Raw genomic sequence first — 25,253 nt, forward strand, 5'->3', positions numbered from 1 at the left:
ATGTAATATTAATGGAATATTCAGGTTCTCCCTCTATACGCTTTTTGTCCTTCAGACCTGTCCTGGTGCATCACATGTACAGAAGATGGTGTACTTCATATCTCATATATGCATTGTTTCCAATGTGTGTGCGTGCATGTGTGTATGTATAGTATGGATAGACAGATGTTAACATTGTGTGTGGCAGATACTGTAGCAGTTTACATGTTTATGTGAATTGAAAAAATAAAAAAAACATCAAAAAGATCTTTGAAGACATGAAAATGCGGTTAGAAAAGCAATCAAAGTCAAGATGTGTTTCTGTGAATAGATAGACATGTTTACCTTGTATGTGAATTCACAGACATGGACTTACAATGTGTGTGTTTATGGGACTGTACAGCCATACTGTATGTTTACATTGTCCGTATGTGAAAGGACAAATCAATGTGTGTATTTGAATGGACAGACATACACTATGTTTATATTGTTCCATGTGGAAGGACAGATGCTGGCATTTGTGCATATGTATATATTAATTCATCTTCCGTACTGCTTATCCTCACTTATCCTCACTAGGGTCGCGGGCGTGCTGGAGAACCAGCCAATAGCAAGTTTTCAATTAACCTACCATACATGTTTTTGGGATATGGGAGGAAACTGGAGTACCCGGAAAAAACCCACCAAGGCACGGGGAGAACATGCAAACTCTGCACAGACGAGGCCGGATTTGAACCCGGGTCCTCAGAACTGTGAGGCAGACGTGCTAACCAGTTGGTCACTGTGGCGCCTCCATAATAGGGCAATATCTTGCAGGATTTGTTGTGTTAGCTGACAGATGCACATTTTGTAAGATTGATCAAGAAAATGTAACTCATGTTTTTTGTGGTCGTCCCTTTAGTATCAGGTTCTGGGAGGTTGTGGAGAACTTCATTCTTCAAAAGACCGGTCATACTATTAAAATTGAAAGTAAAAATATTGTCACTTTTTTTATACACAAAGATATATAAATTTACAATATTACTTGTCTGTTTATTCTGCTAGGAAAATCTCATATTCACAAAGCAATTTTTTAAAGTTTAATCCATATCTTGAGGTATTTTTGATTGCAATTGATTGTTATATTGAGTCTCTTAAATTTATAAAAATAAGAAAGATTTTGACATACACTCTAAATTCTTTATCTGAAGTCTGTCAACATATATAAGTTTATATAAATTTTGTTATGTTTTCTTTATGAAGATGTAACTGAACTGCAATGTATTGTTTGTACAGTATATATATATTTTTTTTTTCATAGATTGTTATAATGACAAAGAAACATGTCAACTTGAATGACGTGTCATTAAAACAAACAAAAAAAGGTTATCATCATTTGTATTGACAGACAGGTTTACATTATGTGTGTATCTGAATGCATTATACAACATATGCTTCATCCTAAAGAGACAAGTGCCATTTAATGGGACAATAACATGAGACTATGATGGGACAGAACGATTTGTCTCTCGGTGACTGCCCTGGTCGACGACTGTCAAGAAAGTTGCTTGCTTGCTCATCGTAAGCGTAACATTTATTGTTGTTCTTACAACAAGGTGGCAGAATGACTCGCAGCTCGGCACATAATGAGATCTTGTCTAGTATATCATTTGCGGGCCAGGGTTTTGAGGTGGTTGAGGTTTTAGTAACTGATGAGGATGTCTTAGCCAAAACATTGCCGGCATACATTTTTTACCTCATCACTATCGCCTGTGACCAGAGCCCCCCGCCTCTGGTCAGATTTATATCGCCAGTTTCAGGACGGGACTTGCTTGGCTAAAACTTATGAAAGACTCGACTTGACATTAACTTGGTATTTAATAAGACTCGACTTGTTTTGACTTGAACTACATGACGTAACAAGTCTTGGCTATTTCCATAAAGAAAATCTGCCTTTTCAACAAAGTGTGTGATTTGTGTTTTTTTATTATTTTTTTGTCTCGTGCGTCCACACCTGGCATCCCACCACTATGCTATTAAGCCACCTCATGAAGCAAATATCATGGAGTTCAAGGATTATGTTTTTGATAGAATGCGGAAAAAGAACTGTCAAGATGCAAAGTTTGCAACACAAAGACAAAAAAACAACAACTAGGACATTAATTTCATCTCTCAAGAAAAAACCCACGAAGACAGACAGGCTATGTTAACTTCACAGTATAGCTAACATACTGTAGGTCTGTAGGTAAACTACTAATATTGGTTAGGAACCATTAAAAAAACGATGCCATTGTGAATGTGTTCGAACAGCTAAAGTCACTTTTTTTGTTTAACTGGTCCTGTTCAGCTGCTTTGACATGCAAAATGGTGGAACAGTTTTATGTGCAACAGAGGAGTATGAAATACTCCCTCTGTGGTTGGTTGTATTGTGATATTTATTGGAAATGCAGTAAGTGGGACAGAACAAGGTTTGTGAGCGGACAGACAGATAAAAGAAAGCAGAACAATAGCAGAATAGCACAGAGTACTGTATGACTACTACTGTATAACACTTACAGAGGAGTCAGGCTCGTATCTGTGGAGGAAAGGTAGTGCCACACCCTGTGAAAAAGTAACATAACAAGTAAGCACGTCTAGAGAGCTATATTAGTGAATAGTCACCGTCTCACACACACACGTTAGCCATTTGGTGTCAGACGTTGCTGTGCTGGCAGAATAGGGATGGGAGAACTCGGCCTCATCCAACCAAGAGGTTAGCGCAGAGGAGGGTGCCCATCCCGTGAAGACCCGATCGACAAGACACCACCCTTGCCCAGGCACCCAGGGTGTGTCTGCTAACCCCACCGATGTGCCCTGACCAGCCCCCAGTAGGAGGACACCCATAGATATGAGTGCTTAGTGGCAAATGTGCGTAGCAAGATTCTACGACTTGCTTATGACTTGTTTAACCTCTGTAATGACTTGACTCAACTTTCTAGAAATTTAGCGGGGACTTCACTTTCCTGAATTTTTACCAAAGAAAATTCCTAGATACTTGAAGGTTAAGACTTTATGACTCGCACAAATATGATTTACTCCCACCTGTGCTTGTGACCTCCCAAAAGGAAATCTGACATCCCAGTAGTGCTCCATCTCTGTGGACTGCCAGCCTCCAGAATAAAAAATACAAGCCTCAACGTGTTGTTGGTTTTTGACCCGTTCTCATTTATCCACGGCGTGGGGCTTTAGGGGGTGTCATGGCAAAACAGCCTCGATATTATATTCATTTGATAATCCTGCGGGTCTCTGTTTCCTGAGTGGATTATCCAGTGATGCCGTCGTTGAGCCCCTTTTTATATTCCATGTTTATGCCGCAGTCAATAAAGTCCATTCCGCATACAGTATCCCAGATTATACACGACAGACAGCATCATTTGGACTCAATCCGAATACAAATGATGGCAGACTACAGAAAAAAAGCATCTGATTTTTATTTTTTTGTATGCTAAGCAAAGAAAAAACTATACAGTATGTATACCTGCAGGGAATTCCTCACCTCCATGCTTTACAAAAGTCAAGATCCTGAAATAATGCATGTCAACAAATTGTAAAGTAAGCGTGAAGGTTATAGGATTATATGAGCATTCTCACATACTGTATGTAGCATTAAACAGATATGATTTTAATTGGTCAATATTTTTTTCCCCCTCACCCTCCAGCCATCATTGTGTGTTGGACAGACATATAGTATCTTTACATTATGTCTGTATGTGAATAGATGGGCACACATTGCCACAGTTACCTTGAACAAGTAATCTGATTACTCCTTTAAAACGAAACTGTTACTTTCCTGACTTTGGATTTTAAAATAAGTTAGATTACAAGTCACTTTAGTAGTTACATTTAGCAGCTGAATAAGGCAAATTAACCAGGATACATACACACCTATGTTATCAGACAAAACTTAAAATTGTAAACAACACAACATGAGCCCTACTTAGGATATAAATCGTGGCACTTGCTAAGCTAACGTAGCAGCAAACTTAGCATAGCATGGTAATATTGCACATAAAAGGTAGTTACGACACAGTCTTAACTTTGCCAACTTTACAATTGTACACACATGAAATGGCGACATGAACTTCTCTTGGACACACACTCCGGCAGAAGATAACTATCTTCGGTAATACGTCAAATACTGCTCGCTACGTAACTTCAATAACTGCGTTACGCCTATATCTCATCGCTCTCCAACTGCTCTCTGTTTTCCAATCGCTCTACCGTGACGTCATTCAAGCTATTTTGGACCTAGGAAAATATCAACGGCGTTCGCCTGCTGAAAAAACATTAACGAGAGTCTTTTGTACACAGTAAATGATGTTATTGTCATTTACTGTAATAATAATAATCATTATTGTGTACTTGTTGTTTATATTGTCCCATAGTATTAGAATGTGTGTGTAACTTACATGTCCTGTCTGGTTGTGTCTGGGTTGCACATTTATTTTATTTTACTCTTGACTGTAGGATGTGTTTAGTGTCGTGACGTCCTGGTCATTTTCATTGTGTTAGTAGAGCGACTTACCGACTGAGTGAGTTAAAATCTGCTTCTGCAGACTGAAATGCATTGACTTTTCTTGAGCGATTCCTCCACGCCACAATAATTGTTGATGCACAGTAACTTGAATAAGTAACTTTAATCTAATAATTGGTTTGGAAATAGTTACACATTAGAGTACTCATTACTGGAAAAAAAAACGTCATATTAGAGTAACACGTTACTGGCATCACTGCATGTGAATGTATACACTATTTACAATATGTATGTATGAACATGGACAGACAGATCTTTATGATACGTGTGTATGTAAATAAACACATTTCAGGTAAATGTAAATAAACAGAAATTTACATTGCAAGTGAATGACAGATTGATACTTAGCTGGCTGTGTGTGAATAGATAAACATATACTATATTTATAATGTGTATTTGAAAGAAGAGACAGAGAGATAGAGGTACAGTATTAGCAGTAAGTGTGTGTATGAAGGGACGGACAGATTTTTACATTATATTTTTATTTACATTGGTCATGATTTTTTTTCAACACCCTCCAGCCACAATCAAAATTGCCCTCCACGGGATGGACCGAGAGATGCGGGAGGAGTACCTGGTGGTCATCCAGGCCAAGGACATGGGCGGTCACATGGGTGGGTTGTCAGGGACCACCACTGTCACCATTATGCTCACCGACATCAACGACAACCCACCCAAGTTTTCAAAAAGTGAGCCCCCCAGAATAAAAGAAATCCCAGCTTCTAATTTGTGTTTAATACCTTCTGTGTGCTTTTGCATTTTGAAAGATTTGTATGAGTTTGTGATCCCCGAAAACCTGCCCGTTGGGCAGATGGGAGGCAAGGTAAAGGCCAACGACCGGGACTTCGGCGACAACGCCAAATCCACGTACAACATCATCGAGGGGGACGAGCAAAGCGTGTTTGAGATCATCACTGACCCGCAAACGCAAGAAGGGATTCTGCGACTCAAAAAGGTAAGCTTCGGCCAAATGTGCTTGCTGCCTAAAACGAAATGCAGCAGAAATGAGAAAATGTAAAAAAAGAAGTCCATTAGAAGTTGAGTACATCCACAGTACGGAAAATTCTCTATTGTTCTTGATATGAGACTTGCTTAAAAAAAAATAATAATATTTTTACACTTTTTCGCAGAAATGAAAAAGAACATAGATAAATTCAACCTTCTTGTATAAAAGGCCGGACGTGGGACACAAACTCCAAACCTCTGGACTCTCAGGCACTTGTGCTAACTAGTCATCCACCTAAACTACAATAAACTCAACCATGGAAGTGGAGTTACATTCACAATGTCAAGTCCCTTGGGTAGCATTATCCTCTTCAATACGAAAGCGGCATCAAAACAATTAGTTTTCAGCATAAACGAGCTACAGTATAAATTATAAAGGAATGTTAAAAAAAAAAAGCTGTTAAAGTATTTGCTTTGCAAAAACATGCATGGTAGGTTAATTGAGAAATTCTAAATTGTCCGTAGGTGTGAATGTGAGTGTGAATGGTTGTTTGTGTATGTGCCCTGTAATTGGCTGGCGACAGTTCAGGGTGTACCCCACATCTCCCCCAGAGTCAACTGGGAGAGGCTCCAGCTCGCCCGCGACCCTAGTGAGGATAAGCAGTATGGAAAATGGATAGATGGATGTTTGACATTTACAAAGACTGAGAACAATGTAGTACTGAATTGTTGAGATATATTGCTAAACTCTTTTTTTTCCATTTCAGTTGAGTTCAGATTTTTTGGGCATGGCTAAAACAAAGCCCAGGTACGCACTTAAGCTTTCTGGCATGAGTCGGCCCCCTCCACTATATAAGTACTGAGCGACTTCATCCCATCATTGGCTAGCCGGCGCAATTGCAATTACACGACATCAGCAACGGCAGACAAAGGATCAGAAAGCAGTCAGTGACCAAAAGAAGATGCTTTTCAACTCACAAATATAAGAAAATGTTGTCTCCGGTTGCACAAAAACCTTGGAATTGCCGCAAATGTTTAATTATGAGACCTATTCGAGGGGCCATATTTGGTTCAGTAAACGGTGCCTTGTGTTTGTTTGCATGTGCAATGTGATGTCCTATTTTGTGCGTGAAGTCATGGACTCATTCAGTCCACAGTAGACTTTTTTTAATGTAAACTACATAAAAACAACATTCTTACAAAGAATCTGAATTGGGCATCATGCCTTGCAGTGTCAACGTAGCCTAATGTGGGTTGAATATGGTGGTAATCAGTAATGCCCCCTCAAAAAAGTAAAAAAAAACAATTAACCCCCAACACCACTTCAATCAATCAAACAAGAAATTGTCAAGGCATGTCTATCATAAAAAGACACAATAAAAATGTCTTTATATTCAGGTATCCTTGGCAGATAGGTGACGCTAAATTGTAAAGGTTTTATTTATTTATTTTTTGCCAAAGCTGTCTCATGTGGGTGGAGGATAGTGCCAACATTTAATAATGCTGAACATGAGCACCCCAAAACATTAAGTCTATATTGCACCCTGGAAAGTTACATCAACATTTTGCCCCTAACACCAGCCGCTGTGCCTATCATAATGGGATGCACTCAGAAGGCTCAAGGAGCCATATCCAAATTTGAACAAGAAGCTGGCCATTTTGGGTGAATTCCAGGGCTCAGTAATGCCCCTTTTAAAAAAATAAAAAATAGCCCCCAACAACAGTTTTGCCAGTCGACATTAGCTTGGGTGGACATGTCTATCATAAAACCATGCACAAAAGTGAACAGTAATTCCACCATTTCGTTTTTCATGCAGCCATTCAGGGCGGATTCCAAGGCTCAAACTTTAAACTCCTTCTAGGGATTTCATCAAAATGATCCCCAATAAGACGTGTGTATCCCAAACAGATGGGTGAAGCTTTTTCTTCTAGGCCATCTAATGTGGGAGGAACCTGGCGTTAAAAGTTTGACGATCATATCACGGATTCGCCATGAAAGAAACCGTTCATTGCTGCTTGCGGCTTAATTCCTTTTATTTCTTGTGACGTAAATTCACATTATCCCAAGGATGTGTGATGAGCACAAGTGTGAACAATGATGAGCACAACGTGTAGGAGGTATGCATTGCGCATGAGCTCGGTAGTCCGCCGGGACGACGAAGTAGAACATCAGTCATAAGTGCCGACTGTTGAGAACGCACGTCACCTGTATTTGTCTTTTTAGGCAACTTTCACTTACTGTTAGAGGGGGCATTTCTGAAGACAAAATTGTTTTGTTTGCCAGTTCTTTTATTAACCCAAAAAGCAAATTTCAGCTTTGAGCTTCAGACTGTAGCCTACACTATAACTTGAAACTTGACATCTTTTGGCTCGCTGGTGAAGCATCATGTGGCTTATTGTCCAAATGTATGTTTTTGGCCTCAGTAAATGTAAACAACTGTATGTTTGTATGGACTGTATAATATGAGAGCAGCCCGCCGCTAGTCAGAAGAGCTTTTGTGTGTGCAGACAATGTGGAATTTTGAAAAGGCAGCCCCCAATGCCAGTGGTTAGGGTTGTACTCAACGGATGGGCGGTGGTAAAATGCTTTAAATTGAGACCCCTCAGTCAGTTTCTGTAATGGGTCTCAGGCGTGACGCACCAAATTAAGTTTGGTTGGAAAACTCCATAAAATAGGAAACTCTACCAACCTCACAAGGTCTGAACTTGACCAACCGTCTTATGCTGTATAATAAGCCTGTATTATACACTACAATTATCTGACCGGCAGGATTAACTGCTTTTGTACCAACATGTTCATGGTCTCAGTCCACGTTGAAACATATCACGCTCCTCTGCAGTTTGACCACACTTGTCGGGCTGGTGTGAACGCCCTCGGGGGAAGAAGGGGATGACACTGATGTGATTAGAAGTTGGCTTCTCCGCAAGTGCAGCTCTGCTGGTCCGGGAAGGAACATTGTGATGGGCCAATAAGACTCCCCCTGACACATCACATCCACAGTCTTTAAAGTGCCTTCTGGCAGTTGTTTAAAAAATAAAATAAAATAATAAAAAATATGGCGGCACGGTGGACGACTGGTTAGAGCATCTGCCTCACAGTTCTGAGGACCGGGGTTCAATCCCAGCTATAAAATTTTTGCAAGTTTGCATGTTCTCCCCGTGCCTGCGTGGGTTTTCTCGAGGCACTCTGGTTTCCTCCCACATCCCAAAAACATGCATGGTAGGTTAATTGACAACTCTAAATTGCCCATAGGTGTGAATGTGAGTGCGGATGGTTGTTTGTTTTTATGTGCCTTGCGATTGGCTGGCAACCAGTTCAGGGTGTACCCCGCCTCCTGCCCGATGATAGCTGGGATAAGCTCCAGCACGCCCGCGACCCTAGTGAGGAGAAGTGGCTCAGAAAATGGATGGATGGAATAAAAAATAATTTAAAAAACTTTCTTCGGCAAGGTTAACATTTATTGATCAAACTTTTTTTGGTTGAAGGAGGTCTTCAACCAACTGCTTGGAAGCAGAGTGGTGATTTTGGGGGGTTATTTTCTTTTTGAGGCTTTTTTTTTTTTTTTATCAGCCCATAGAGTGATGTTTGCGGGATGCTGAGCTTTCACCCCTCTAGCTTGCACTGAACTTTGAAGTCTCTCTATGCTCTGGCAGTCCATCTGGATGTGATGCCGTGACTGGAGATGACACTTTAGGGCAGTGGCAGTGGGTTGTTAGAACACATAAAAAAGAAGCCAAAATTCATCTGTTGTTGTTCAATTGTGCACACGTTGACTCCATTGGTTCAAAGGTGATCGTTGATGATTAAAAGACTGAGGATACTATGGACACTAGACACAATGTTACTTCCTGTCTCTTAGGGGGTCTTAAACCTTAAAGAGTAAAATGCTAAGGCACAATTGGCTTACATATTCTTTACCCAGTAATCCAGCCATTCTGCTTGCTACTTGTACTTTTATCTACAGGTATGTTATTTTTCCTTGCACATCTTTTGTTTTTTTGTCAGAAAGACTATCATTCTACTAAGATTCACCAATCCAATGTAACGACAAGTGAGCCTTGAATCCATTTTACCAATCAAACAGAGCCACACTGTCATATGACCGCACAGTCTCTGCTGCTGCGCAGCCCCATACAGAAGCAAAGTTTTAAAAGTGACTCATTTATGTAAAATATTGCAGGAATCTATATTTACCTTAAAGATAGGCTCCAGCTCACCTGCAACCCCACTGGGGCTAAGCGGTATATAAAACGGATGGATGGACTAAGAAAAAGAGCTGCTACTATATGCCATACACTGTCATTTGTGTCTGGTTAAAATTGATGACATTTCAACCCACAACAACACCACTTGGAACTTGAGAAACATACAAGAGTCTGTCTCTGTCTGTGTTTGCAAAGTATAATCCATTGTGGAATACCATCAGGTCAACCACAAGACGTGAATGCAAACTGCAGTTGTGCACATTCAAAAGGAGCAGGAAGAAAATAAATCTGCTATCTATGCACAGCACAGCACTGAAGATAAAGATTAAAACTGGCAGAACTCAAATTTTTTTTGAGTAATGAAACAGATGGCCATATTGCTGATAAATTGAGGGTGAACCCACCTGTTGAAATTCTATATCATCAAATTATGTATAATTAATAATCTCTGGCGGCACGGTGGACGACTGGTTAGAGCGTCTGCCTCACAGTTCTGAGGACCGGGGTTCAATCCCCGGCCCCGCCTGTGTGGAGTTTGCATGTTCTCCCCGTGCCTGCATGGATTTTCTCCGGTCACTCCGGTTTCCTCCCACATCCCAAAAACATGCATGCTAGGTTAATTGAAGACTCTAAATTGCCCATAGGTGTGAATGTGAGTGCGAATGGTTGTTTGTTTCTATGTGCCCTGCGATTGGCTGGCAATCTGTTCAGGGTGTACCTCGCATCCTGCCCGATGATAGCTGGGATAGGCTCCAGCACAGCCACGACCCTATTGAGGAGAAGCGGCTCAGAAAATGGATGAATGGATAATAATCTCTGCCTGGTGACCCTATTGTGAGACTTCCCCATTTCACCCAAAAAATTTTGAGTTTCCTTTGAACTTCATATTCATTTATGTTATGCTGATAGAAATGCATATTAATTAAGCTTTTACACTATTTTTTTATTTTTTTAAATAAATAAATGTACATACAAACTGCAAAATACTGTATCTGAGCTTTCTGACTGGGAGGACAATGACAGGATGGCCATTTTATGGCTAATGTTAGCATCACTTCATGGACTGTTCAACGAATATATTTTGAATTTCTGAAAGGTTTTTATATCAATTGATATTTCACTTTGACAAGCAAGATGACTGTGGTGTGGACTGTTCAACGAATATATTTTGAATTTCTGAAAGGTTTTTAAATCATTTGATATTTCACTTTGACAGAGTGAACAATCTGTGCACCGAAAGAATTACAAGCAAACAAGCATTACCAATGATTGAGTATGAAAAGAATAAATAAGGTGTCTTCCAGGATTTTGAAACAAATTTTCCCCATTTGAAATAACATGGCAGCATTGTGGGCAATGGTTGGCATGCCCGCGTCACAGTTGTGAGGTTCAGAGTTCAGATCCCAGCTCAGTCTGTGGCGTTTGCCTGTTTCTTCTGCTTGCATAGGTTTTCTCTGGGTACTGCGGCTCCCTCCCACATCCCCAAAACATGCATATTAGCATCACTGAAGATTCAAATTTTCCAGTTGTGAATGTGAGTGTGACTGGTTATTTGTCTATATGTGCTCTGAGATTGGCTGGTGATAAATCCAGGGTGTACCCCGCCTCTTGTCCAAAATCAGTTGGGATAGGCTCAAGCTCACCATCAACCCTGATGAGGAAAAGTGCAGTATAACATTTTGGAGTGGGAGTTGAATAAACACCATAACAATCAAAGAAAAGGAAAAACATCTGTGTTCTTGCTTGAACACCGTTTGAATTTCATTCAAAATCAATAATATTCATTCTGTGACTTGAGTTGGAGATGATTAGGTTACCCATCTTGCGCAACTCCAACCCGGTGCCATGCTCCAACACTTTTTAGGATTGTTTAACAAACTTAGCTTCTGCCTGCTGCTTTTATTGTAATACATAACTGAAGGAATGCAATCCTCTCACTTGTCCGTTAGCTGATACTGAAGCATTTTGTTGAGTAATTCAGTATAACCACTCTATAACTACTGTGTGTGTGTGTGTGTGTGTGTGAAGCCCTTTGAATGATATTGGAATTTACTGCTGAGCACTTTAATGCTTCGACTCTCGACAGTGGTGAAGGTCAAAACCCACAAGAAAACATGCTAATGCTCTCCTTGAGAGTGCCTGCTTTAAAAACACAATGTTTTGTTCAATCACTAACTAGAACAGAGGTTGTCACACCGGGTGTTATTGCTTTATAGTTACCTTTATTTTCGAGAGCAAAAACCAACAACAAAGACAATAACAACACCTGTTTGAAGCTAGGGACTAACAAGGAGAAAAAAAACCAGACAAACAAACTGTCATGAACGGAACAGAGGCTAGGACCCAAAAATGCAAGACTCCAAAACAAATGGACAGTTTCCAAAAAGAGAGGTTTAATAGACGGGCATAGGTCGGTACACGGGCAGGCAATCCAAGAAGGGCAACAGTATCCAAGAACATGAGGCAAAGAGGCAAGGTCGATAATCGGAACAGGGTCAAAGTCTTACTGTGAGTCTGTGACAAGGAATGCTGGAACGTGATGACAAGGTACAACGAACTGGCAACGAGTGGGAGAGACACGAGGTTAAATACAATCGGTAATTAGGTATGAACGAGGCACAGGTGGTGAAGATGCTCACAGGCGCAGGTGTGTGAGAAACGAGAGAGGAAGACAAAACCTGGAACACACGCACGACAGTATCCCCCCCTTTACGGCCGGCCCCAGGGCTCCTGGATGCGCAACGTGGAAGTCCCGAATGCGCGAATCATCCATGATAAACGCAGACGGTACCCATGAACGTTCCTCAGGCCCATAGCCCTCCCAGTCCACCAGATATTGAAACCCCCTCCCCCTCCGACGAGACGACAACAGCCGCTTCACAGCAAAGACAGGGCCCCCCATCCACAAACCGGGGGGGAGGAGGGGGCCTGGAAGGCGGGACCAGAGGGGACTCCCGGGCTGGTTTGAGTAAGCTGACATGAAAAGCAGGGTGGACCCGCATCGACCTTGGGAGCCTCAGCTTCACGGTGACAGGGTTGATGATCTTTGTGATGGGGAAGGGCCCAACGAACCTGGGAGCGAGCTTCTTGGACTCCACCCGGAGTGGAATATGTTTGGTCGAGAGCCAAACTCGCTGACCCACTTTGTAGTTCGGGGCCGGTGTCCTCCGACGGTCAGCAGCGGCTTTGTAGGACCGTCCCTGGCGCAGCAGTATCTGTCGGGCTCGCTCCCAGGTCCTCCTGCAGCGTCTCACCAAGGTTAATGCCGCTGGAACTGTGGACTCAGGGGCTATGGCAGGAAACAGAGATGGTTGGTAACCATGCACAACGTGAAAAGGCGATAGACCAGTGGATGCAGAGGGGAGCGAATTGTGGGAGAATTCGACCCAAACCAATTTCTGAGACCAGGATCGCGGATCCTGTGAAGAGAGACATCGGAGCCCCGTCTCCAGGTCCAGCCTCTCGGTTTGGCCGTTGGTTTCAGGATGAAACCCAGATGACAGACTGACGGTAGCACCTATGAGATTGCAAAACTCCTTCCAAAATTGCGAAATGAATTGGGGACCCCTATCAGACACCACATTCTTGGGGAAACCATGGAACTTAAAAACCTGATTAATCATCAGCTCGGCAGTGTCTTTAGCTGAGGGGAGTTTTGGAAGTGCAATGAAGTGTGCCATCTTAGAGAACCTGTCAACAACTGTAAGAATGGTGGTATTTCCTTTAGAGGCCGGTAATCCTGTCACAAAGTCTACGGAAATGTCTGACCAAGGACGTTGTGGTATTGGCAGGGGTCGCAACTCCCCAGAAGGACGTTGATGATAGGGCTTGTTGGCAGCACATACCTGGCAAGCATTGACATAATCAATAACATCCCTCCTAATATTAGGCCACCAAAAGCGCTGTTCGACCACTGACTGAGTCTTGGCAATGCCTGGGTGACATACAGTGCGGTTCGTGTGAGCCCAGTGGATGACTCTTCCCCTTAAGGTCGGAACCACATAAAGCCTGTTTTCAGGGCAATCGTCAGGGCTAGGAGTGTCTTTCAGAGCCCCTTTAACCGTCGTTTCAATGTCCCAAACAAAAGCGGAAATAAAACATGACTTGGGCAAAATAGTCTTTGGGTCGGACAAAGAATTCTCTTCGGAGAAAATGCGTGACAAAGCATCTGGCTTACCATTTTTAGAACCGGGTCGGTAGGATAGCGTGAAATTAAATCTAGTAAAGAACAGAGCCCATCTAGCCTGCCTCGCATTTAATCTTTTAGCAGTCTTAATATACTCAAGGTTCTTGTGATCTGTCCATACTAAAAACGGAGTCTGTGCCCCCTCTAGCCAGTGCCTCCACTCCATCAAGGCCACCTTGACTGCCAGCAGTTCACGGTCACCAATGTCATAATTTTTCTCAGCTGGGGTCAGTTTTTTGGAGAGAAAAGCACAAGGATGTAATTTATCATCCTTGAGAGATTTCTGGGAGAGCACTGCTCCTATTCCGGCATCAGACGCATCGACTTCTACCACAAACTGCTGTTGGAGATCTGGCAAAGTAAGGATGGGAGCGGAGGTAAAGCTCGACTTAAGTTTTTGAAACGCTGCCTGACAAAGCGGGTTCCATGCAAAAGGTTTGTGTGGCGAGCTAAGATCATGCAAAGGAGAGGCTATGGAACTGAAATTCCTGATGAATTTTCTGTAGAAGTTTGCGAACCCTAAGAACCTTTGTACATCTTTGCGTGACGTGGGAGTAGGCCAATTAATTACTGCATCGACTTTGCAAGGGTCCATTTTGACTTCACCTTGAGCCAGGACAAAACCCAGAAAAGAAACTGATGCCTTGTGGAACTCACATTTCTCAGCCTTAACATATAGTTGGTTCTGCAGTAACTGCTGCAAAACAGAGCGGACATGAATAATGTGAGTCTCCTCATCCGGGGAGAAAATCAAAATGTCATCCAAATAAACAAAAACAAACATTCAGCATGTCACGCAGGACATCATTGACGAGGTTCTGGAAAACAGCTGGAGCGTTAGTAAGCCCAAAAGGCATTACCAAATATTCATAATGTCCTGTTGGTGTGTTAAATGCTGTTTTCCATTCATCCCCCTCCCTTATTCTGACTAGATGATATGCATTTCTTAAGTCCAGTTTGGTGAAAACCTTGGCTCCCTCCAGGAACTCAAAGACGGTGGAGATGAGAGGAAGAGGGTACCTGTTTTTTACAGTGATATCATTGAGACCCCGGTAATCGATACAGGGTCGCAGGGTCTTGTCTTTCTTGTCCACAAAGAAAAATCCTGCTCCCGCAGGGGATGAAGATGGGCGAATGATCCCGGCCGCCAGTGATTCCTCCACGTACTCCTTCATGGCCTTGTGTTCCGGCCCTGAAAGAGAGAACAACCTGCCTCGTGGGGGTGTGGTTCCAGGCAGCAAGTCAATAGCACAGTCATAAGGTCTGTGGGGTGGAAGGGATTTGGCCTTGGACTTGGAAAAAACGTCTTTAATATCCTGGTAACAGGTGGGCACTTGAGATAAATCAGGATCCCCAGATGGGGTCTGTGGATTGTCCTTAGAAACATGACCCTGAACATCACATGGCGGCTTGAAACAGTTCCGGGCGCAATTGCTGCCCCATGACATAACGTGCCCAGAGGACCAGTCAATGTGGGGGTTATGTAATCTCAACCATGGGTTCCCTAAGATAAGGTCCTGATTCATGGCGTCAAAAACATGAAAACTAATGCGTTCCGAGTGAGAATCGGGAAATGTCAATGTGAGAGTTTGAGTGCGGTGAGTGATTTTGCCCATAAAACTGCAGCATAGGTGTTGCGGTGGCGTTTTATTTCAAAGGTTCCAAGGTGCATACGTTTAACGAGGATGGAGTTGAGTAAGTTTGCGTCAGAACCAGAGTCAATTAATACAGGTGTATGAATTTCTTGATCAGGAGAGCATCGTGTCACTTTAGGAAGAACCCGTGTAGGGTCTTCCTTCATCAAATTCAGACTCACCTCTCCCGTGCCCTTGCTACCGGCACCGGCAACTTTGACGTGACAGTTGCTCACGGAATGACCCAACTGACCGCAGTAGAAGCACCGCCCTTCCCTCAGCCGGTGTTGACGTTCCTCAGGGGAGAGACGGAACCTGCCCAGTTGCATGGGTTCCTCCGTGGGGACGTTAGCCAGTGGGCTGAGACCGGAACCAGGGGATCTGCCTTGGTTTGGCTGGTCACCGAGGCTTGTCCTCAAAGTGCGCGGTGACGCAGCCTTCCACCGATCTCCATCCAGCTCGCGATCCAAAAGCCTCTTGTCGATTTTTACGGCGAGAGCGATGAGAGTGTCCAGGTCGGTCGGCAGGTCTAGCGGCACTAAATGATCCTTGACGGCGGGGGATAGTCCTTGAAAAAAGGCATCAAGTAGCGCCCGATTATTCCAATGACTCTCAGCTGCTAGAATGCGAAACTCAATCGCGTAATCTGACACCCTGCGCATGCCTTGTCGTAAGGTGACAAGGGAGCGAGCTGCCTCACGATCAGGAGTGGAAAATTGAAAAATTTGCTCCATAGTCTTTACGAAAAAAGCCCATGAATGACACGTGGCGGAATTGCGGCTCCATTCAGCAGTAGCCCACGCCTCCGCACGACCAGTCAGGTGGGAAATGACGAAAGCGATCTTTGCCCGCTCGGTGGGGAAGGCAGCTGCCTGGAGCTCAAAGTGGAGTTCGCACTGCGTGATGAACGGCTTAATGTTCCCAGAATTTCCCGAGAACCTCTCCGGTCGAGAGAGCTGTGGGCAGACAGCAGCGGAGGTGGCAGGTGGCTGCATGTTGACTGTTTCACATGGAAATACCGTGGCGGTATTGGGTGTGGTGCCAACTGGTTCCTTTTCTTGGATAATTTTCATAAGAAGTTCAAACTGTGAGGCCACCTGTCTCATCATATTGTCCTGATGCCTTGACAGTCCCTCTAGATGAAGGTGGAGAGCAGCAAGCTGCTCATCCTGCTTCGAGAGGCGTTGACCCTGCGCTTGAAGGGCTTTGTGCACCGGGTCTGAGTCTGCTGGGTCCATGTTATGGCCAGTTCGTTCTGTCATGAACGGAACAGAGGCTAGGACCCAAAAATGCAAGACTCCAAAACAAATGGACAGTTTCCAAAAAGAGAGGTTTAATAGACGGGCATAGGTCGGTACACGGGCAGGCAATCCAAGAAGGGCAACACTATCCAAGAACATGAGGCAAAGAGGCAAGGTCGATAATCGGAACAGGGTCAAAGTCTTACTGTGAGTCTGTGACAAGGAATGCTGGAACGTGACGACAAGGTACAACGAACTGGCAACGAGTGGGAATGAGACACGAGGTTAAATACAATCGGTAATTAGGTATGAACGAGGCACAGGTGGTGAAGATGCTCACAGGAGCAGGTGTGTGAGAAACGAGAGAGAGGAAGACAAAACCTGGAACACACGCACACACACACACACACACGACACAAACAGCAACAACACGTTAGAATCCGGGGTGTATTCCAGCAAACGGGTTCAAAATGCTCTTAATCTAAACCTGAGTTATGACTTGACCTTCCCTGAACTCAAAAAGTGGGATCATTCAGGTCCAGAACTGCTGATCTGAATTACTTCAATCAAGTGGAAGCACGCTCACCTTGAGCTAAGCTCGTTCACAGCCACAACCAAAAGACATCATCAATGGAGCCCCGATATATGGATTCACCATGGAAACAGATAGAACTAGATAGTTTCTTACATAACTTTTTCTTACATAACTTAATTTGAGGCGCTAATGAAGGCGTTTAGTGATATGAAAATATATTCCTAAAAAAAAATGAATATATATTCCTGGAAAAAAACAAAGCAAGTCACACTGCTGCAGAAGTGAAGGAAAGAGACGCAATCGATGCACGAGTGAATGCGGAGTTTCAATGCATTAATTGTATTTATTCTAATGGACATTTATTAATAAAGTAAATATTAAGTCAACATTTAACACATTTTTATTGAACACAATTGTATTTTCAGATTTGTGTCACTGATTTGTAGACCCAAATGTAACAGTCTATATGAAGATACAGTAAATAAAATGGGATATGCATGATGTGTCCCATCCACATGACATTTGGAAGCCAAAAAGACATCCAATCAGGCTGCATGGGGGGAGCAAACATTTTGTGCTCAAGGGCTACATTGGATTTTAAAAATGGACACATGGGCCAGGTCATTTGCAGATGAGGTCAAAAGAAATAGTTGAAAATGATTTTTCCTCCCACATCCCAAAAACACGCATGGTCAGTTGATTGAAGACTCTAAATAGCCCGTAGGTGTGAATGGTTGTTTGTTTATATATGCCCTGCGATTGGCTGGCGCCCAGTTCAGGGTGTACCCCACATCTCGCACAAAGATACCTGGTATAGGCTCCATCACGCCCGTGACCCTTGTGAGGATAAGCGGTACAGAAAATGAATGGATGACTCGACATTTAATCCCATTTTTAGGAAAATCGACTTAATGCAAAAAATATGTGTGACTCTTGATAAATGCTCGTCGTGCTATGATTTGATAAAACAAAATATGTTTAGATAAATTATTTCAACATCAATCCTGTGGAACAATTTTTTTTACACCATAACAGCCATTTTAGTGTGACGGTGGCTTGTTTCACCGGCGGACATGTCATTGCACAGAATTTGCACCAACGTCAGCACAAATCCACCGTGTTGACTCAGTATGAAAAACAATAGTTTTGACAGAAATTAGAAAAGGAATACCAGCATATGATTTTAGATTTAATTGTGAAGGAGAAACAGACAAGGCATTTTTGCTTCAGGTGGGAAGAGACACATAGAAAGTCAGAATTGAGCATACCTAAAGTGCTAGCGAGCAGGTTAGGTTCACAGAGTGAGTTACCTAGGTAACTGAGTCGGAATTACTCTTCCCCAGCTCTTTGGAATGGAATGATCAGACTTTCCCTCATCTCAGGGTCATCTTCCTCCGAGTTTTCATGTAACCTGCTTGCTGGAGGGGGTGGGGCAACCCTGGTGATAACCTGGAAGAGAAGGGAGAGTAAAAAGCAATAACAAAAGAGGACCTGGGGATAAACAAGGAAAGAAGAGTGGGCATAACAAAAACTCAAAAACTAAAGACAACAGCATCACATGTTGGAACCTGTTTGCAGACCTTGGAAATGAATAAAGAGAGAAAAGAAAGCAAAAAAAAATTTACAAGCTGGACCTAATATTATGAACTGTGACTTCATTTCAGCTGACACTATTCTGGAGGTTTGCACTCCACTATACGATTATCTCACCATAGTATATCAGTGACTTTTTTCTGTGGCTTTCATATATATTTTACCAGGCCGTCTTGAAGTGTGGAAGCAATATTTGGCTCGGTGAATGAAAGTCTTCAAAAAAGTCTTCACCTCTGTTCATTTCCATATAATCACTTTGACCATCCATGCACAGCCTCACACAGGCCCGTTTCCCATCGCTAACCTTTGAATTACAGTGTTATCCGCTGGCTGGGGGTCTCTCTCTCTTTTACTACATGTGGAGGGATCAGAGGGAGAGAAAGATGACGAGGATGAAAGTGTTCCAAATAGCTCCTCAGACCGTGGAGGAACGAAGCTCCAAGAGGCTTTCGGGGCTTCCAAAAGTAGTAGTAGCAGTAGTAGTCATTGTACTAGAAATAGTTGTAATACCAATATTAAGAAACTCCACACAGGGGTGGCCGGATTTGAACCCGTAACTGTAAGGCGGATGTGCTAACCAGTCGCCCACTGTTCCACCAGAAGTAAAACTTTTTTCTTCTTTTTCCTTTTAAAAATAAGAAACGAGTTAACATTTCTTAATCTCAAACTTGCTCATATGACGACAAGCCCTGGACAAAACCTGTTGACTTCACTTTGGAGAGTTTTTTCGATAGGCTCCGCAGAGCGCTTGACGTTATTGATTTTGTGTTAGCCGGCCAGCGTACCAGCGTGCTAATCATGTGATTGACAGTGAGAGCGTAAATACAGAGATTCCTAGAGAAATTGCTCTGCCTAAAAAAGGGTCATTTTTTGATAAGTAACATGACAAAGCCTGACAGATGCAAATGTAAATCAATTATGTGCTCTGACAGAACAATAATCAATGACTGATTTTAAGTAATTACTACCGCAAAAGGAACATCTGGGCAACACTTTTCAGTCAGTGTATGCCCTATGAAAGGTTTATATAAAGATAGGTAACTATCGCGTGGAACAAGTAGCGCTAATGAACGACGACAGTGGAGGAAACTCTTCTCTATTATATCGACTGTATTTACGTCTCTGATACAGTTTTATCCAAGAGACTAAGGGCACTGAGAAAACAGACCGCTGTAGCCAAGACTGGGAGTATAATGCTGCTAGATTTAAGTCACAGCAGTATGGTAAGATAATCTTAGCAATTGTCATTTCTAAATGTGTATATTCGAATGCTCTTCTGAGAACGAACTACTGAAGCAAAGTAGATACTGCAGAAGCTAAGCTAAAGCTACCATGTGTGTTATTTTTTTAATTCCTGGGTATACATCCGCAAATAATACAATTGGTTCTCCTCACCTCGGTCTGGAGGACGTCAAAATATAACTGCGGGAAACGGTGAAAACCGCGGTGTGTTGAACGCATCACACAGAACAAGTCATGCTAACAAGCAAAGGCACTGAAGGAACTTCAGTAACAGTAACTTCCAAGACAAGGCAGAGACATCTATTTTCAGGCTCTAAGTTGTTTTAATAAAAAAAATGTTTGACACTGAGGCAATTAAATATCTTCATCCGTGTGACCTTTCAGCTGGTACTACTTAAGGATCACTCTCATTTCCACAAACGTAGGAAACCGTGACAAAAAATGATGAGTAGAAGCTGCCGCAACTTCTCAACCATCACAATGACAAGGGCACCCTGAAAATAGGTAATACAGGCAACAGGTTTGTGACACAAATTTTATTGTTGAGGATACTAGGGGCGCCTTACAAAATAGTAGCGAAGCAGAAACTGTGCAAGCTAAGCTAACATTAGCATGCGTCCCTAATTATGTAATTTCTCTGTAATTTATCCACAAATGATACCACCGGCTTTAATTAACTTTGGGGCCCTTCAAAAGAGTCTTGAAGGTAACTGACAATTTTATCCAAGCGGAAACTAAGGTTATCAAGAAAACGGACCTCTGCAGCAAAACAGAGACTGAACTAAGTTAACATTAGCTTGTGTGTTTATTTTCATAATTCCTATTTTGTTACAATTGGGCCACTTAAAGAAAACTATAATGGGAAACTTCAAAAAAGATGTTTTAATGAACGCATCACATTTTGTGACTATTCCAGTTTTGTTTGCTTGTAGGCATTAGACTTTGAAAGCAGGAGGTCGTACACGCTCAAAGTGGAGGCCACCAATGTGCAGTCAGACCCTGGTGGCAGCGTTGGGGGGCCTTTCAAGGACACTGCCACGGTCAAGATCGTCGTGGAGGACGCTGACGAGCCGCCCATGTTCTCCAAGTCCGTCTACACGCTAGAGGTCAATGAGAACGCACCCGTCAACACAGTCATCGGCACAGTCGGTGCCAGGGACCCAGACTCCAGCGGGAGTCAAGTCAGGTAAGCCAGCCTGTGAAGGCTAAGCAGAGCATTTAAGTTTAACCATTGGGGTCCAATGGGACCCTGGTTGGCTTCTTTTGAAAAATGTATCCCTCACAACCAGTTTCACAAAGCAATAAGCAGACATGCCTCTTATACATAGGCCTTCAAAAAAAGTCATGCCTGAAAAGACACAGGAAGTCTGCCATTTTTGTTTGAATATGCAATTTTTGAAAGGCATTTTGATCATTTTCTTCAAAAACGACTTCAGCCCTTGAAGTCAGTTTAACTTGGAAAAATGGCATTTGGCAGACATGCCTATCATAAGTAGAACCTCAAAAAAGGGGGACCTGAGCGTCTCGCTTGCCGTGGCCGCTCACAGCGCATCGTCCTTGCAGTAACTTCCAAGACAAGGCAGACATCTATTTTCAGGGTCTAAGTTGTTTTAATAAAAAAAAAAAAAAAAAAAAAAGTTTGACACAGAGGCAATTAAATGTCTTCATCCGTGCGACCTTTCAGCTGGTACCACTTAAGGATCACTCTAATTTCCACAAACGTAGGAAACGGCGGCGAAAAAGTAGATTATGAGTAGAAGCTGCCGTAACTTCTCACCCATGACGATGACAAGGGCACCTTGACGATAGGTTATACAGGCAATTTTTCTCCCTCTTCCATCAGTCGTGGCATTTCATTAATTCCCCTGGCAACTTTTTTCCAGGACACGATGCTCATCAGGTTGTGTGTACTGTAATTGCATGGCGGGTGGGCTGCCTTTCATAGATTGGGTGAAAGGAAAACGGCATTGGACTTTTTCCTGTTCTGCATGCATGGTGGCATCCTCATGTTGATGATGAGATAGCCAGGTATGGAGGTTGTACGATGTTTCTCCCCTGGTAATAAAAAAAAATAAAAATTCATCCTTTGGGTTCGTTCGCCCTATTTTATTGATGGCCCGGCTTTACAGCACGCCAGGTGGAAACAGTTATCCAGTTTAGTGAATTAGCAATTTTCCAATTCATGCTCACCTACCTATCTTGGAAAAATCATTATTTTGTTCCCACGACGCTCCCTACTTTAGGGTACGAACATGCAGTGCAAAGGCCTTCCTGAAATAGTTTTGTGATGCCATTCTTACGTGAAATAAATTGGGGAGAACATGCAAACTCCACACAGGTGGGGCCGGGATTTGAACCCCAGTCCCCAGAACTGTGAGGCAGATGTGCTAAACAGTCTTTCACCGTGCCATACCATGCCACATTTTTGGGAAAATTCTGCCCTGAAGCCACTTTTATTAAAACCCTTATACCTAAATAAAATGTGGTAGGCATGTCTGTCATGAGTAAAACCGAATAAAACGTCTTAATAAGGCATACCCAAAAAGACTCAAGAAGTCTTTCATTTTGGTTCAAAGCGACCATTTGGGGTGAACTTTGGCAATTTTCATTCAATTTGCTCATTTTCAGAGAAACAAAACCCAGAGAGTTTGTCCTACTTAAACCAACATTTGCCTACACTAGAGAGATGGGTGATGCTTAACTGTGTAAAATTAGAGTTTTATTCCATTTTTATGTTTGGTAGGTGTGGGTGTGACACGTCTCTCTCTCTCTCTCTCTCACACACACACACACGTACACACGTATTCAACATTAAGCGTTACAAACAGGCATACCACTGCAGTCATTGTAAGGTAAATTAAAAACATCGCTTAGCTTTAGAAGAGTTGTAGGAGGCGATTTTTCCATATGCAACGACGTCTTTCCTCGGTTGTGCATTTACAGGTTCCGTCTCTCTTAAATGCCAGCTTTTCTAACTGGGTCTTTTATTTCATGGAGTATTGTGCACCTGTGGTCTGAGAACACATTTCTTAGAGTGGCCTTGCACATTGCCGTGGTAGCGCAAAATGTTTGGCCCAGTTTGAAAGCAGTCAGCTGACTTTACACTTTGCATCGCCATCAGATGCATGTCTCCAGACAGTATGTGACGTGACCATTTGCAAATGATCAATATTTTTTGTTTTCTTTGGATACGTTTTTATCTGTATTTCACTGTTAGTGACTTAAATAAAAAGATTTACACAAATGAAAAAAAAAAAAAGTTTGCCATTAAAAGGCTACACTGCAGGGAGACAGAGGACAGTCAATCATTTGATGGGGGGGTGGGGGGGACGGGGGTCTCTGCCCGCAAAAGCCCCCTCCCCTAACACTAACCCCACCCACCCCCCATGGCTCTGACACTACCTCCCCTTTGTGTATAAAATTCCTGTTTTTACTCCACTTCTTTTGCTTCTTCGTTGGCTATAAATAAAACATATAGTGCTTATAAATTTGCACACTTTTCTTTGGAGAGCGGTAAACAACTTCTCTTGTCTTTGAGGTCAAAAGGTGACAGTTGTTTGTCAATGATAATGATGATGATAACATTATGACAGTTGTCTGGCAGTCTCTTTGTGAAGTTTCACATGAAACCCTCTGAGGTTTCATCGCGATTCATCACCCTTAAACACAGTATTTTACGTAATGTACAGTTGCTATTTAAGCTTGATGGAATCCTATTGAATCCAAGTATGCTAGTCTGTGTTATCATTGTGTAGTTTCCCAAGATCTTAGTGCTTTCACACAAGCTGACAAAAGATTGATGCCTCAATGGTATTATGTCTCTTACAATCACAAGTACTCTGTGTTCTAATTAATGCAGAGAGAAGCCACGAAGGAATGAATTCTATTATGGCTGATAATAAGCGCTGACAGTAGCGGAAAATCAGGCGCGTCCCCCCCACACACAAAATGTAGTGCATTATTTTGTTGTTTTTGGCTCCTGGATTCTCACTTTCTTTAATACACTTATTTTGTTTCCTTGAAGCGGCACGGTGAACGACTGGTTAGAGCGTCAGCCTCACAGTTCTGAGGACCGGGGTTCAATCCCCGGCCCCGCCTGTGTGAAGTTTGCATGTTCTCCCCGTGCCTGCGTGGGTTTTCTCCGGGCACTCCGGTTTCCTCCCATGTCCCAAAAACATGCATGGTAGGTTAATTGACAACTCTAAATTGCCTATAGGTGTGAATGTGAGTGTGAATGGTTGTTTGTTTGTATGTGCCCTGTGATTGGCTGGCAACCAGTTCAGGGTGTACCCCGCCTCCTGCCCGATGATAGCTGGGATAGGCTCCAGCACGCCCGCGACCCTAGTGAGGAGAAGCGGCTCAGAAAATGGATGGATGGATTGATGTTTCCTTGAATAATTGTGTGTTATTGAGCAAAATTACATTTTAGAATATTAAAAATGGATACACATGCACAATCTAATCAGATCCACTGCAAGATGTTATCAAAAGGTCTTTCTTTATAAAGGTATTACTGCTCACTTTTAATTGACACTGGTAGAGTATTCCTATGTTTATTATTAAATTGTATGGTTGGCACTAATATTACACACATAAAGATTTTGTTGCACCGCCAATCTCAAAGTCTTGCTTGATCACACGTAATCTCACAAAACTGAAGAAGTCCGGATTCCGCCGATGTTTCACGAGTGTTCGCGGTGTTTGCTGCAGTTGAGAGCCTTGTAAAATAGTTTCTCAAAATTCTCAAAAAATGACTTGCTTTGGGATATGCTTCTTTCTGTCTGAGGAACCCACTTGTACACATAAAATGACATTGGGTAAGACCTTTTTGTTTTCATTTACAGTCGCTTCCGGAGTCTTCCGTCTTGGGCGCATCTTTGATTGGCTACATTCTATTCACGTCACAATTCAGGGCATCAGTGTTCCCCACAGACGAAGAGTTTTGGTTATAATTATTGAACACGTTAATTATTTAAGATTGTACGCTTCGACCGGTTTTGGACCCTAAGATCGGGACGAACCAACTCTTAACACACATCAGACCTAAGGGCAATTTTATAGGATAATTTTATAAGACTCATAAGACTTATTGTCTAGCGCAGGGGTGGGCAAACATTTTGGCTCAGGGGCCACATTGACT

General features: G+C 42.6%; 1 protein-coding gene across 2 annotated transcripts in view; it reads left to right on the forward strand.

Annotated features, from left to right (window-relative positions):
• cdh8 (cadherin 8) overlaps positions 1-25,253 on the forward strand; it is a 186,734-nt gene that overhangs the window by 137,429 nt on the left and 24,052 nt on the right. For both annotated transcript variants that reach the window (XM_061669995.1, XM_061669996.1), the window contains exons 4-6: positions 5,053-5,220; positions 5,299-5,486; positions 21,046-21,299. In XM_061669995.1, coding sequence (XP_061525979.1) covers positions 5,053-5,220; positions 5,299-5,486; positions 21,046-21,299 — 610 coding nt within the window. The remainder of the gene's footprint in view (positions 1-5,052; positions 5,221-5,298; positions 5,487-21,045; positions 21,300-25,253) is intronic.

The sequence above is a fragment of the Phycodurus eques genome, chromosome 2, assembly GCF_024500275.1.
Source record: "Phycodurus eques isolate BA_2022a chromosome 2, UOR_Pequ_1.1, whole genome shotgun sequence".
NCBI lineage: Eukaryota > Metazoa > Chordata > Actinopteri > Syngnathiformes > Syngnathidae > Phycodurus > Phycodurus eques.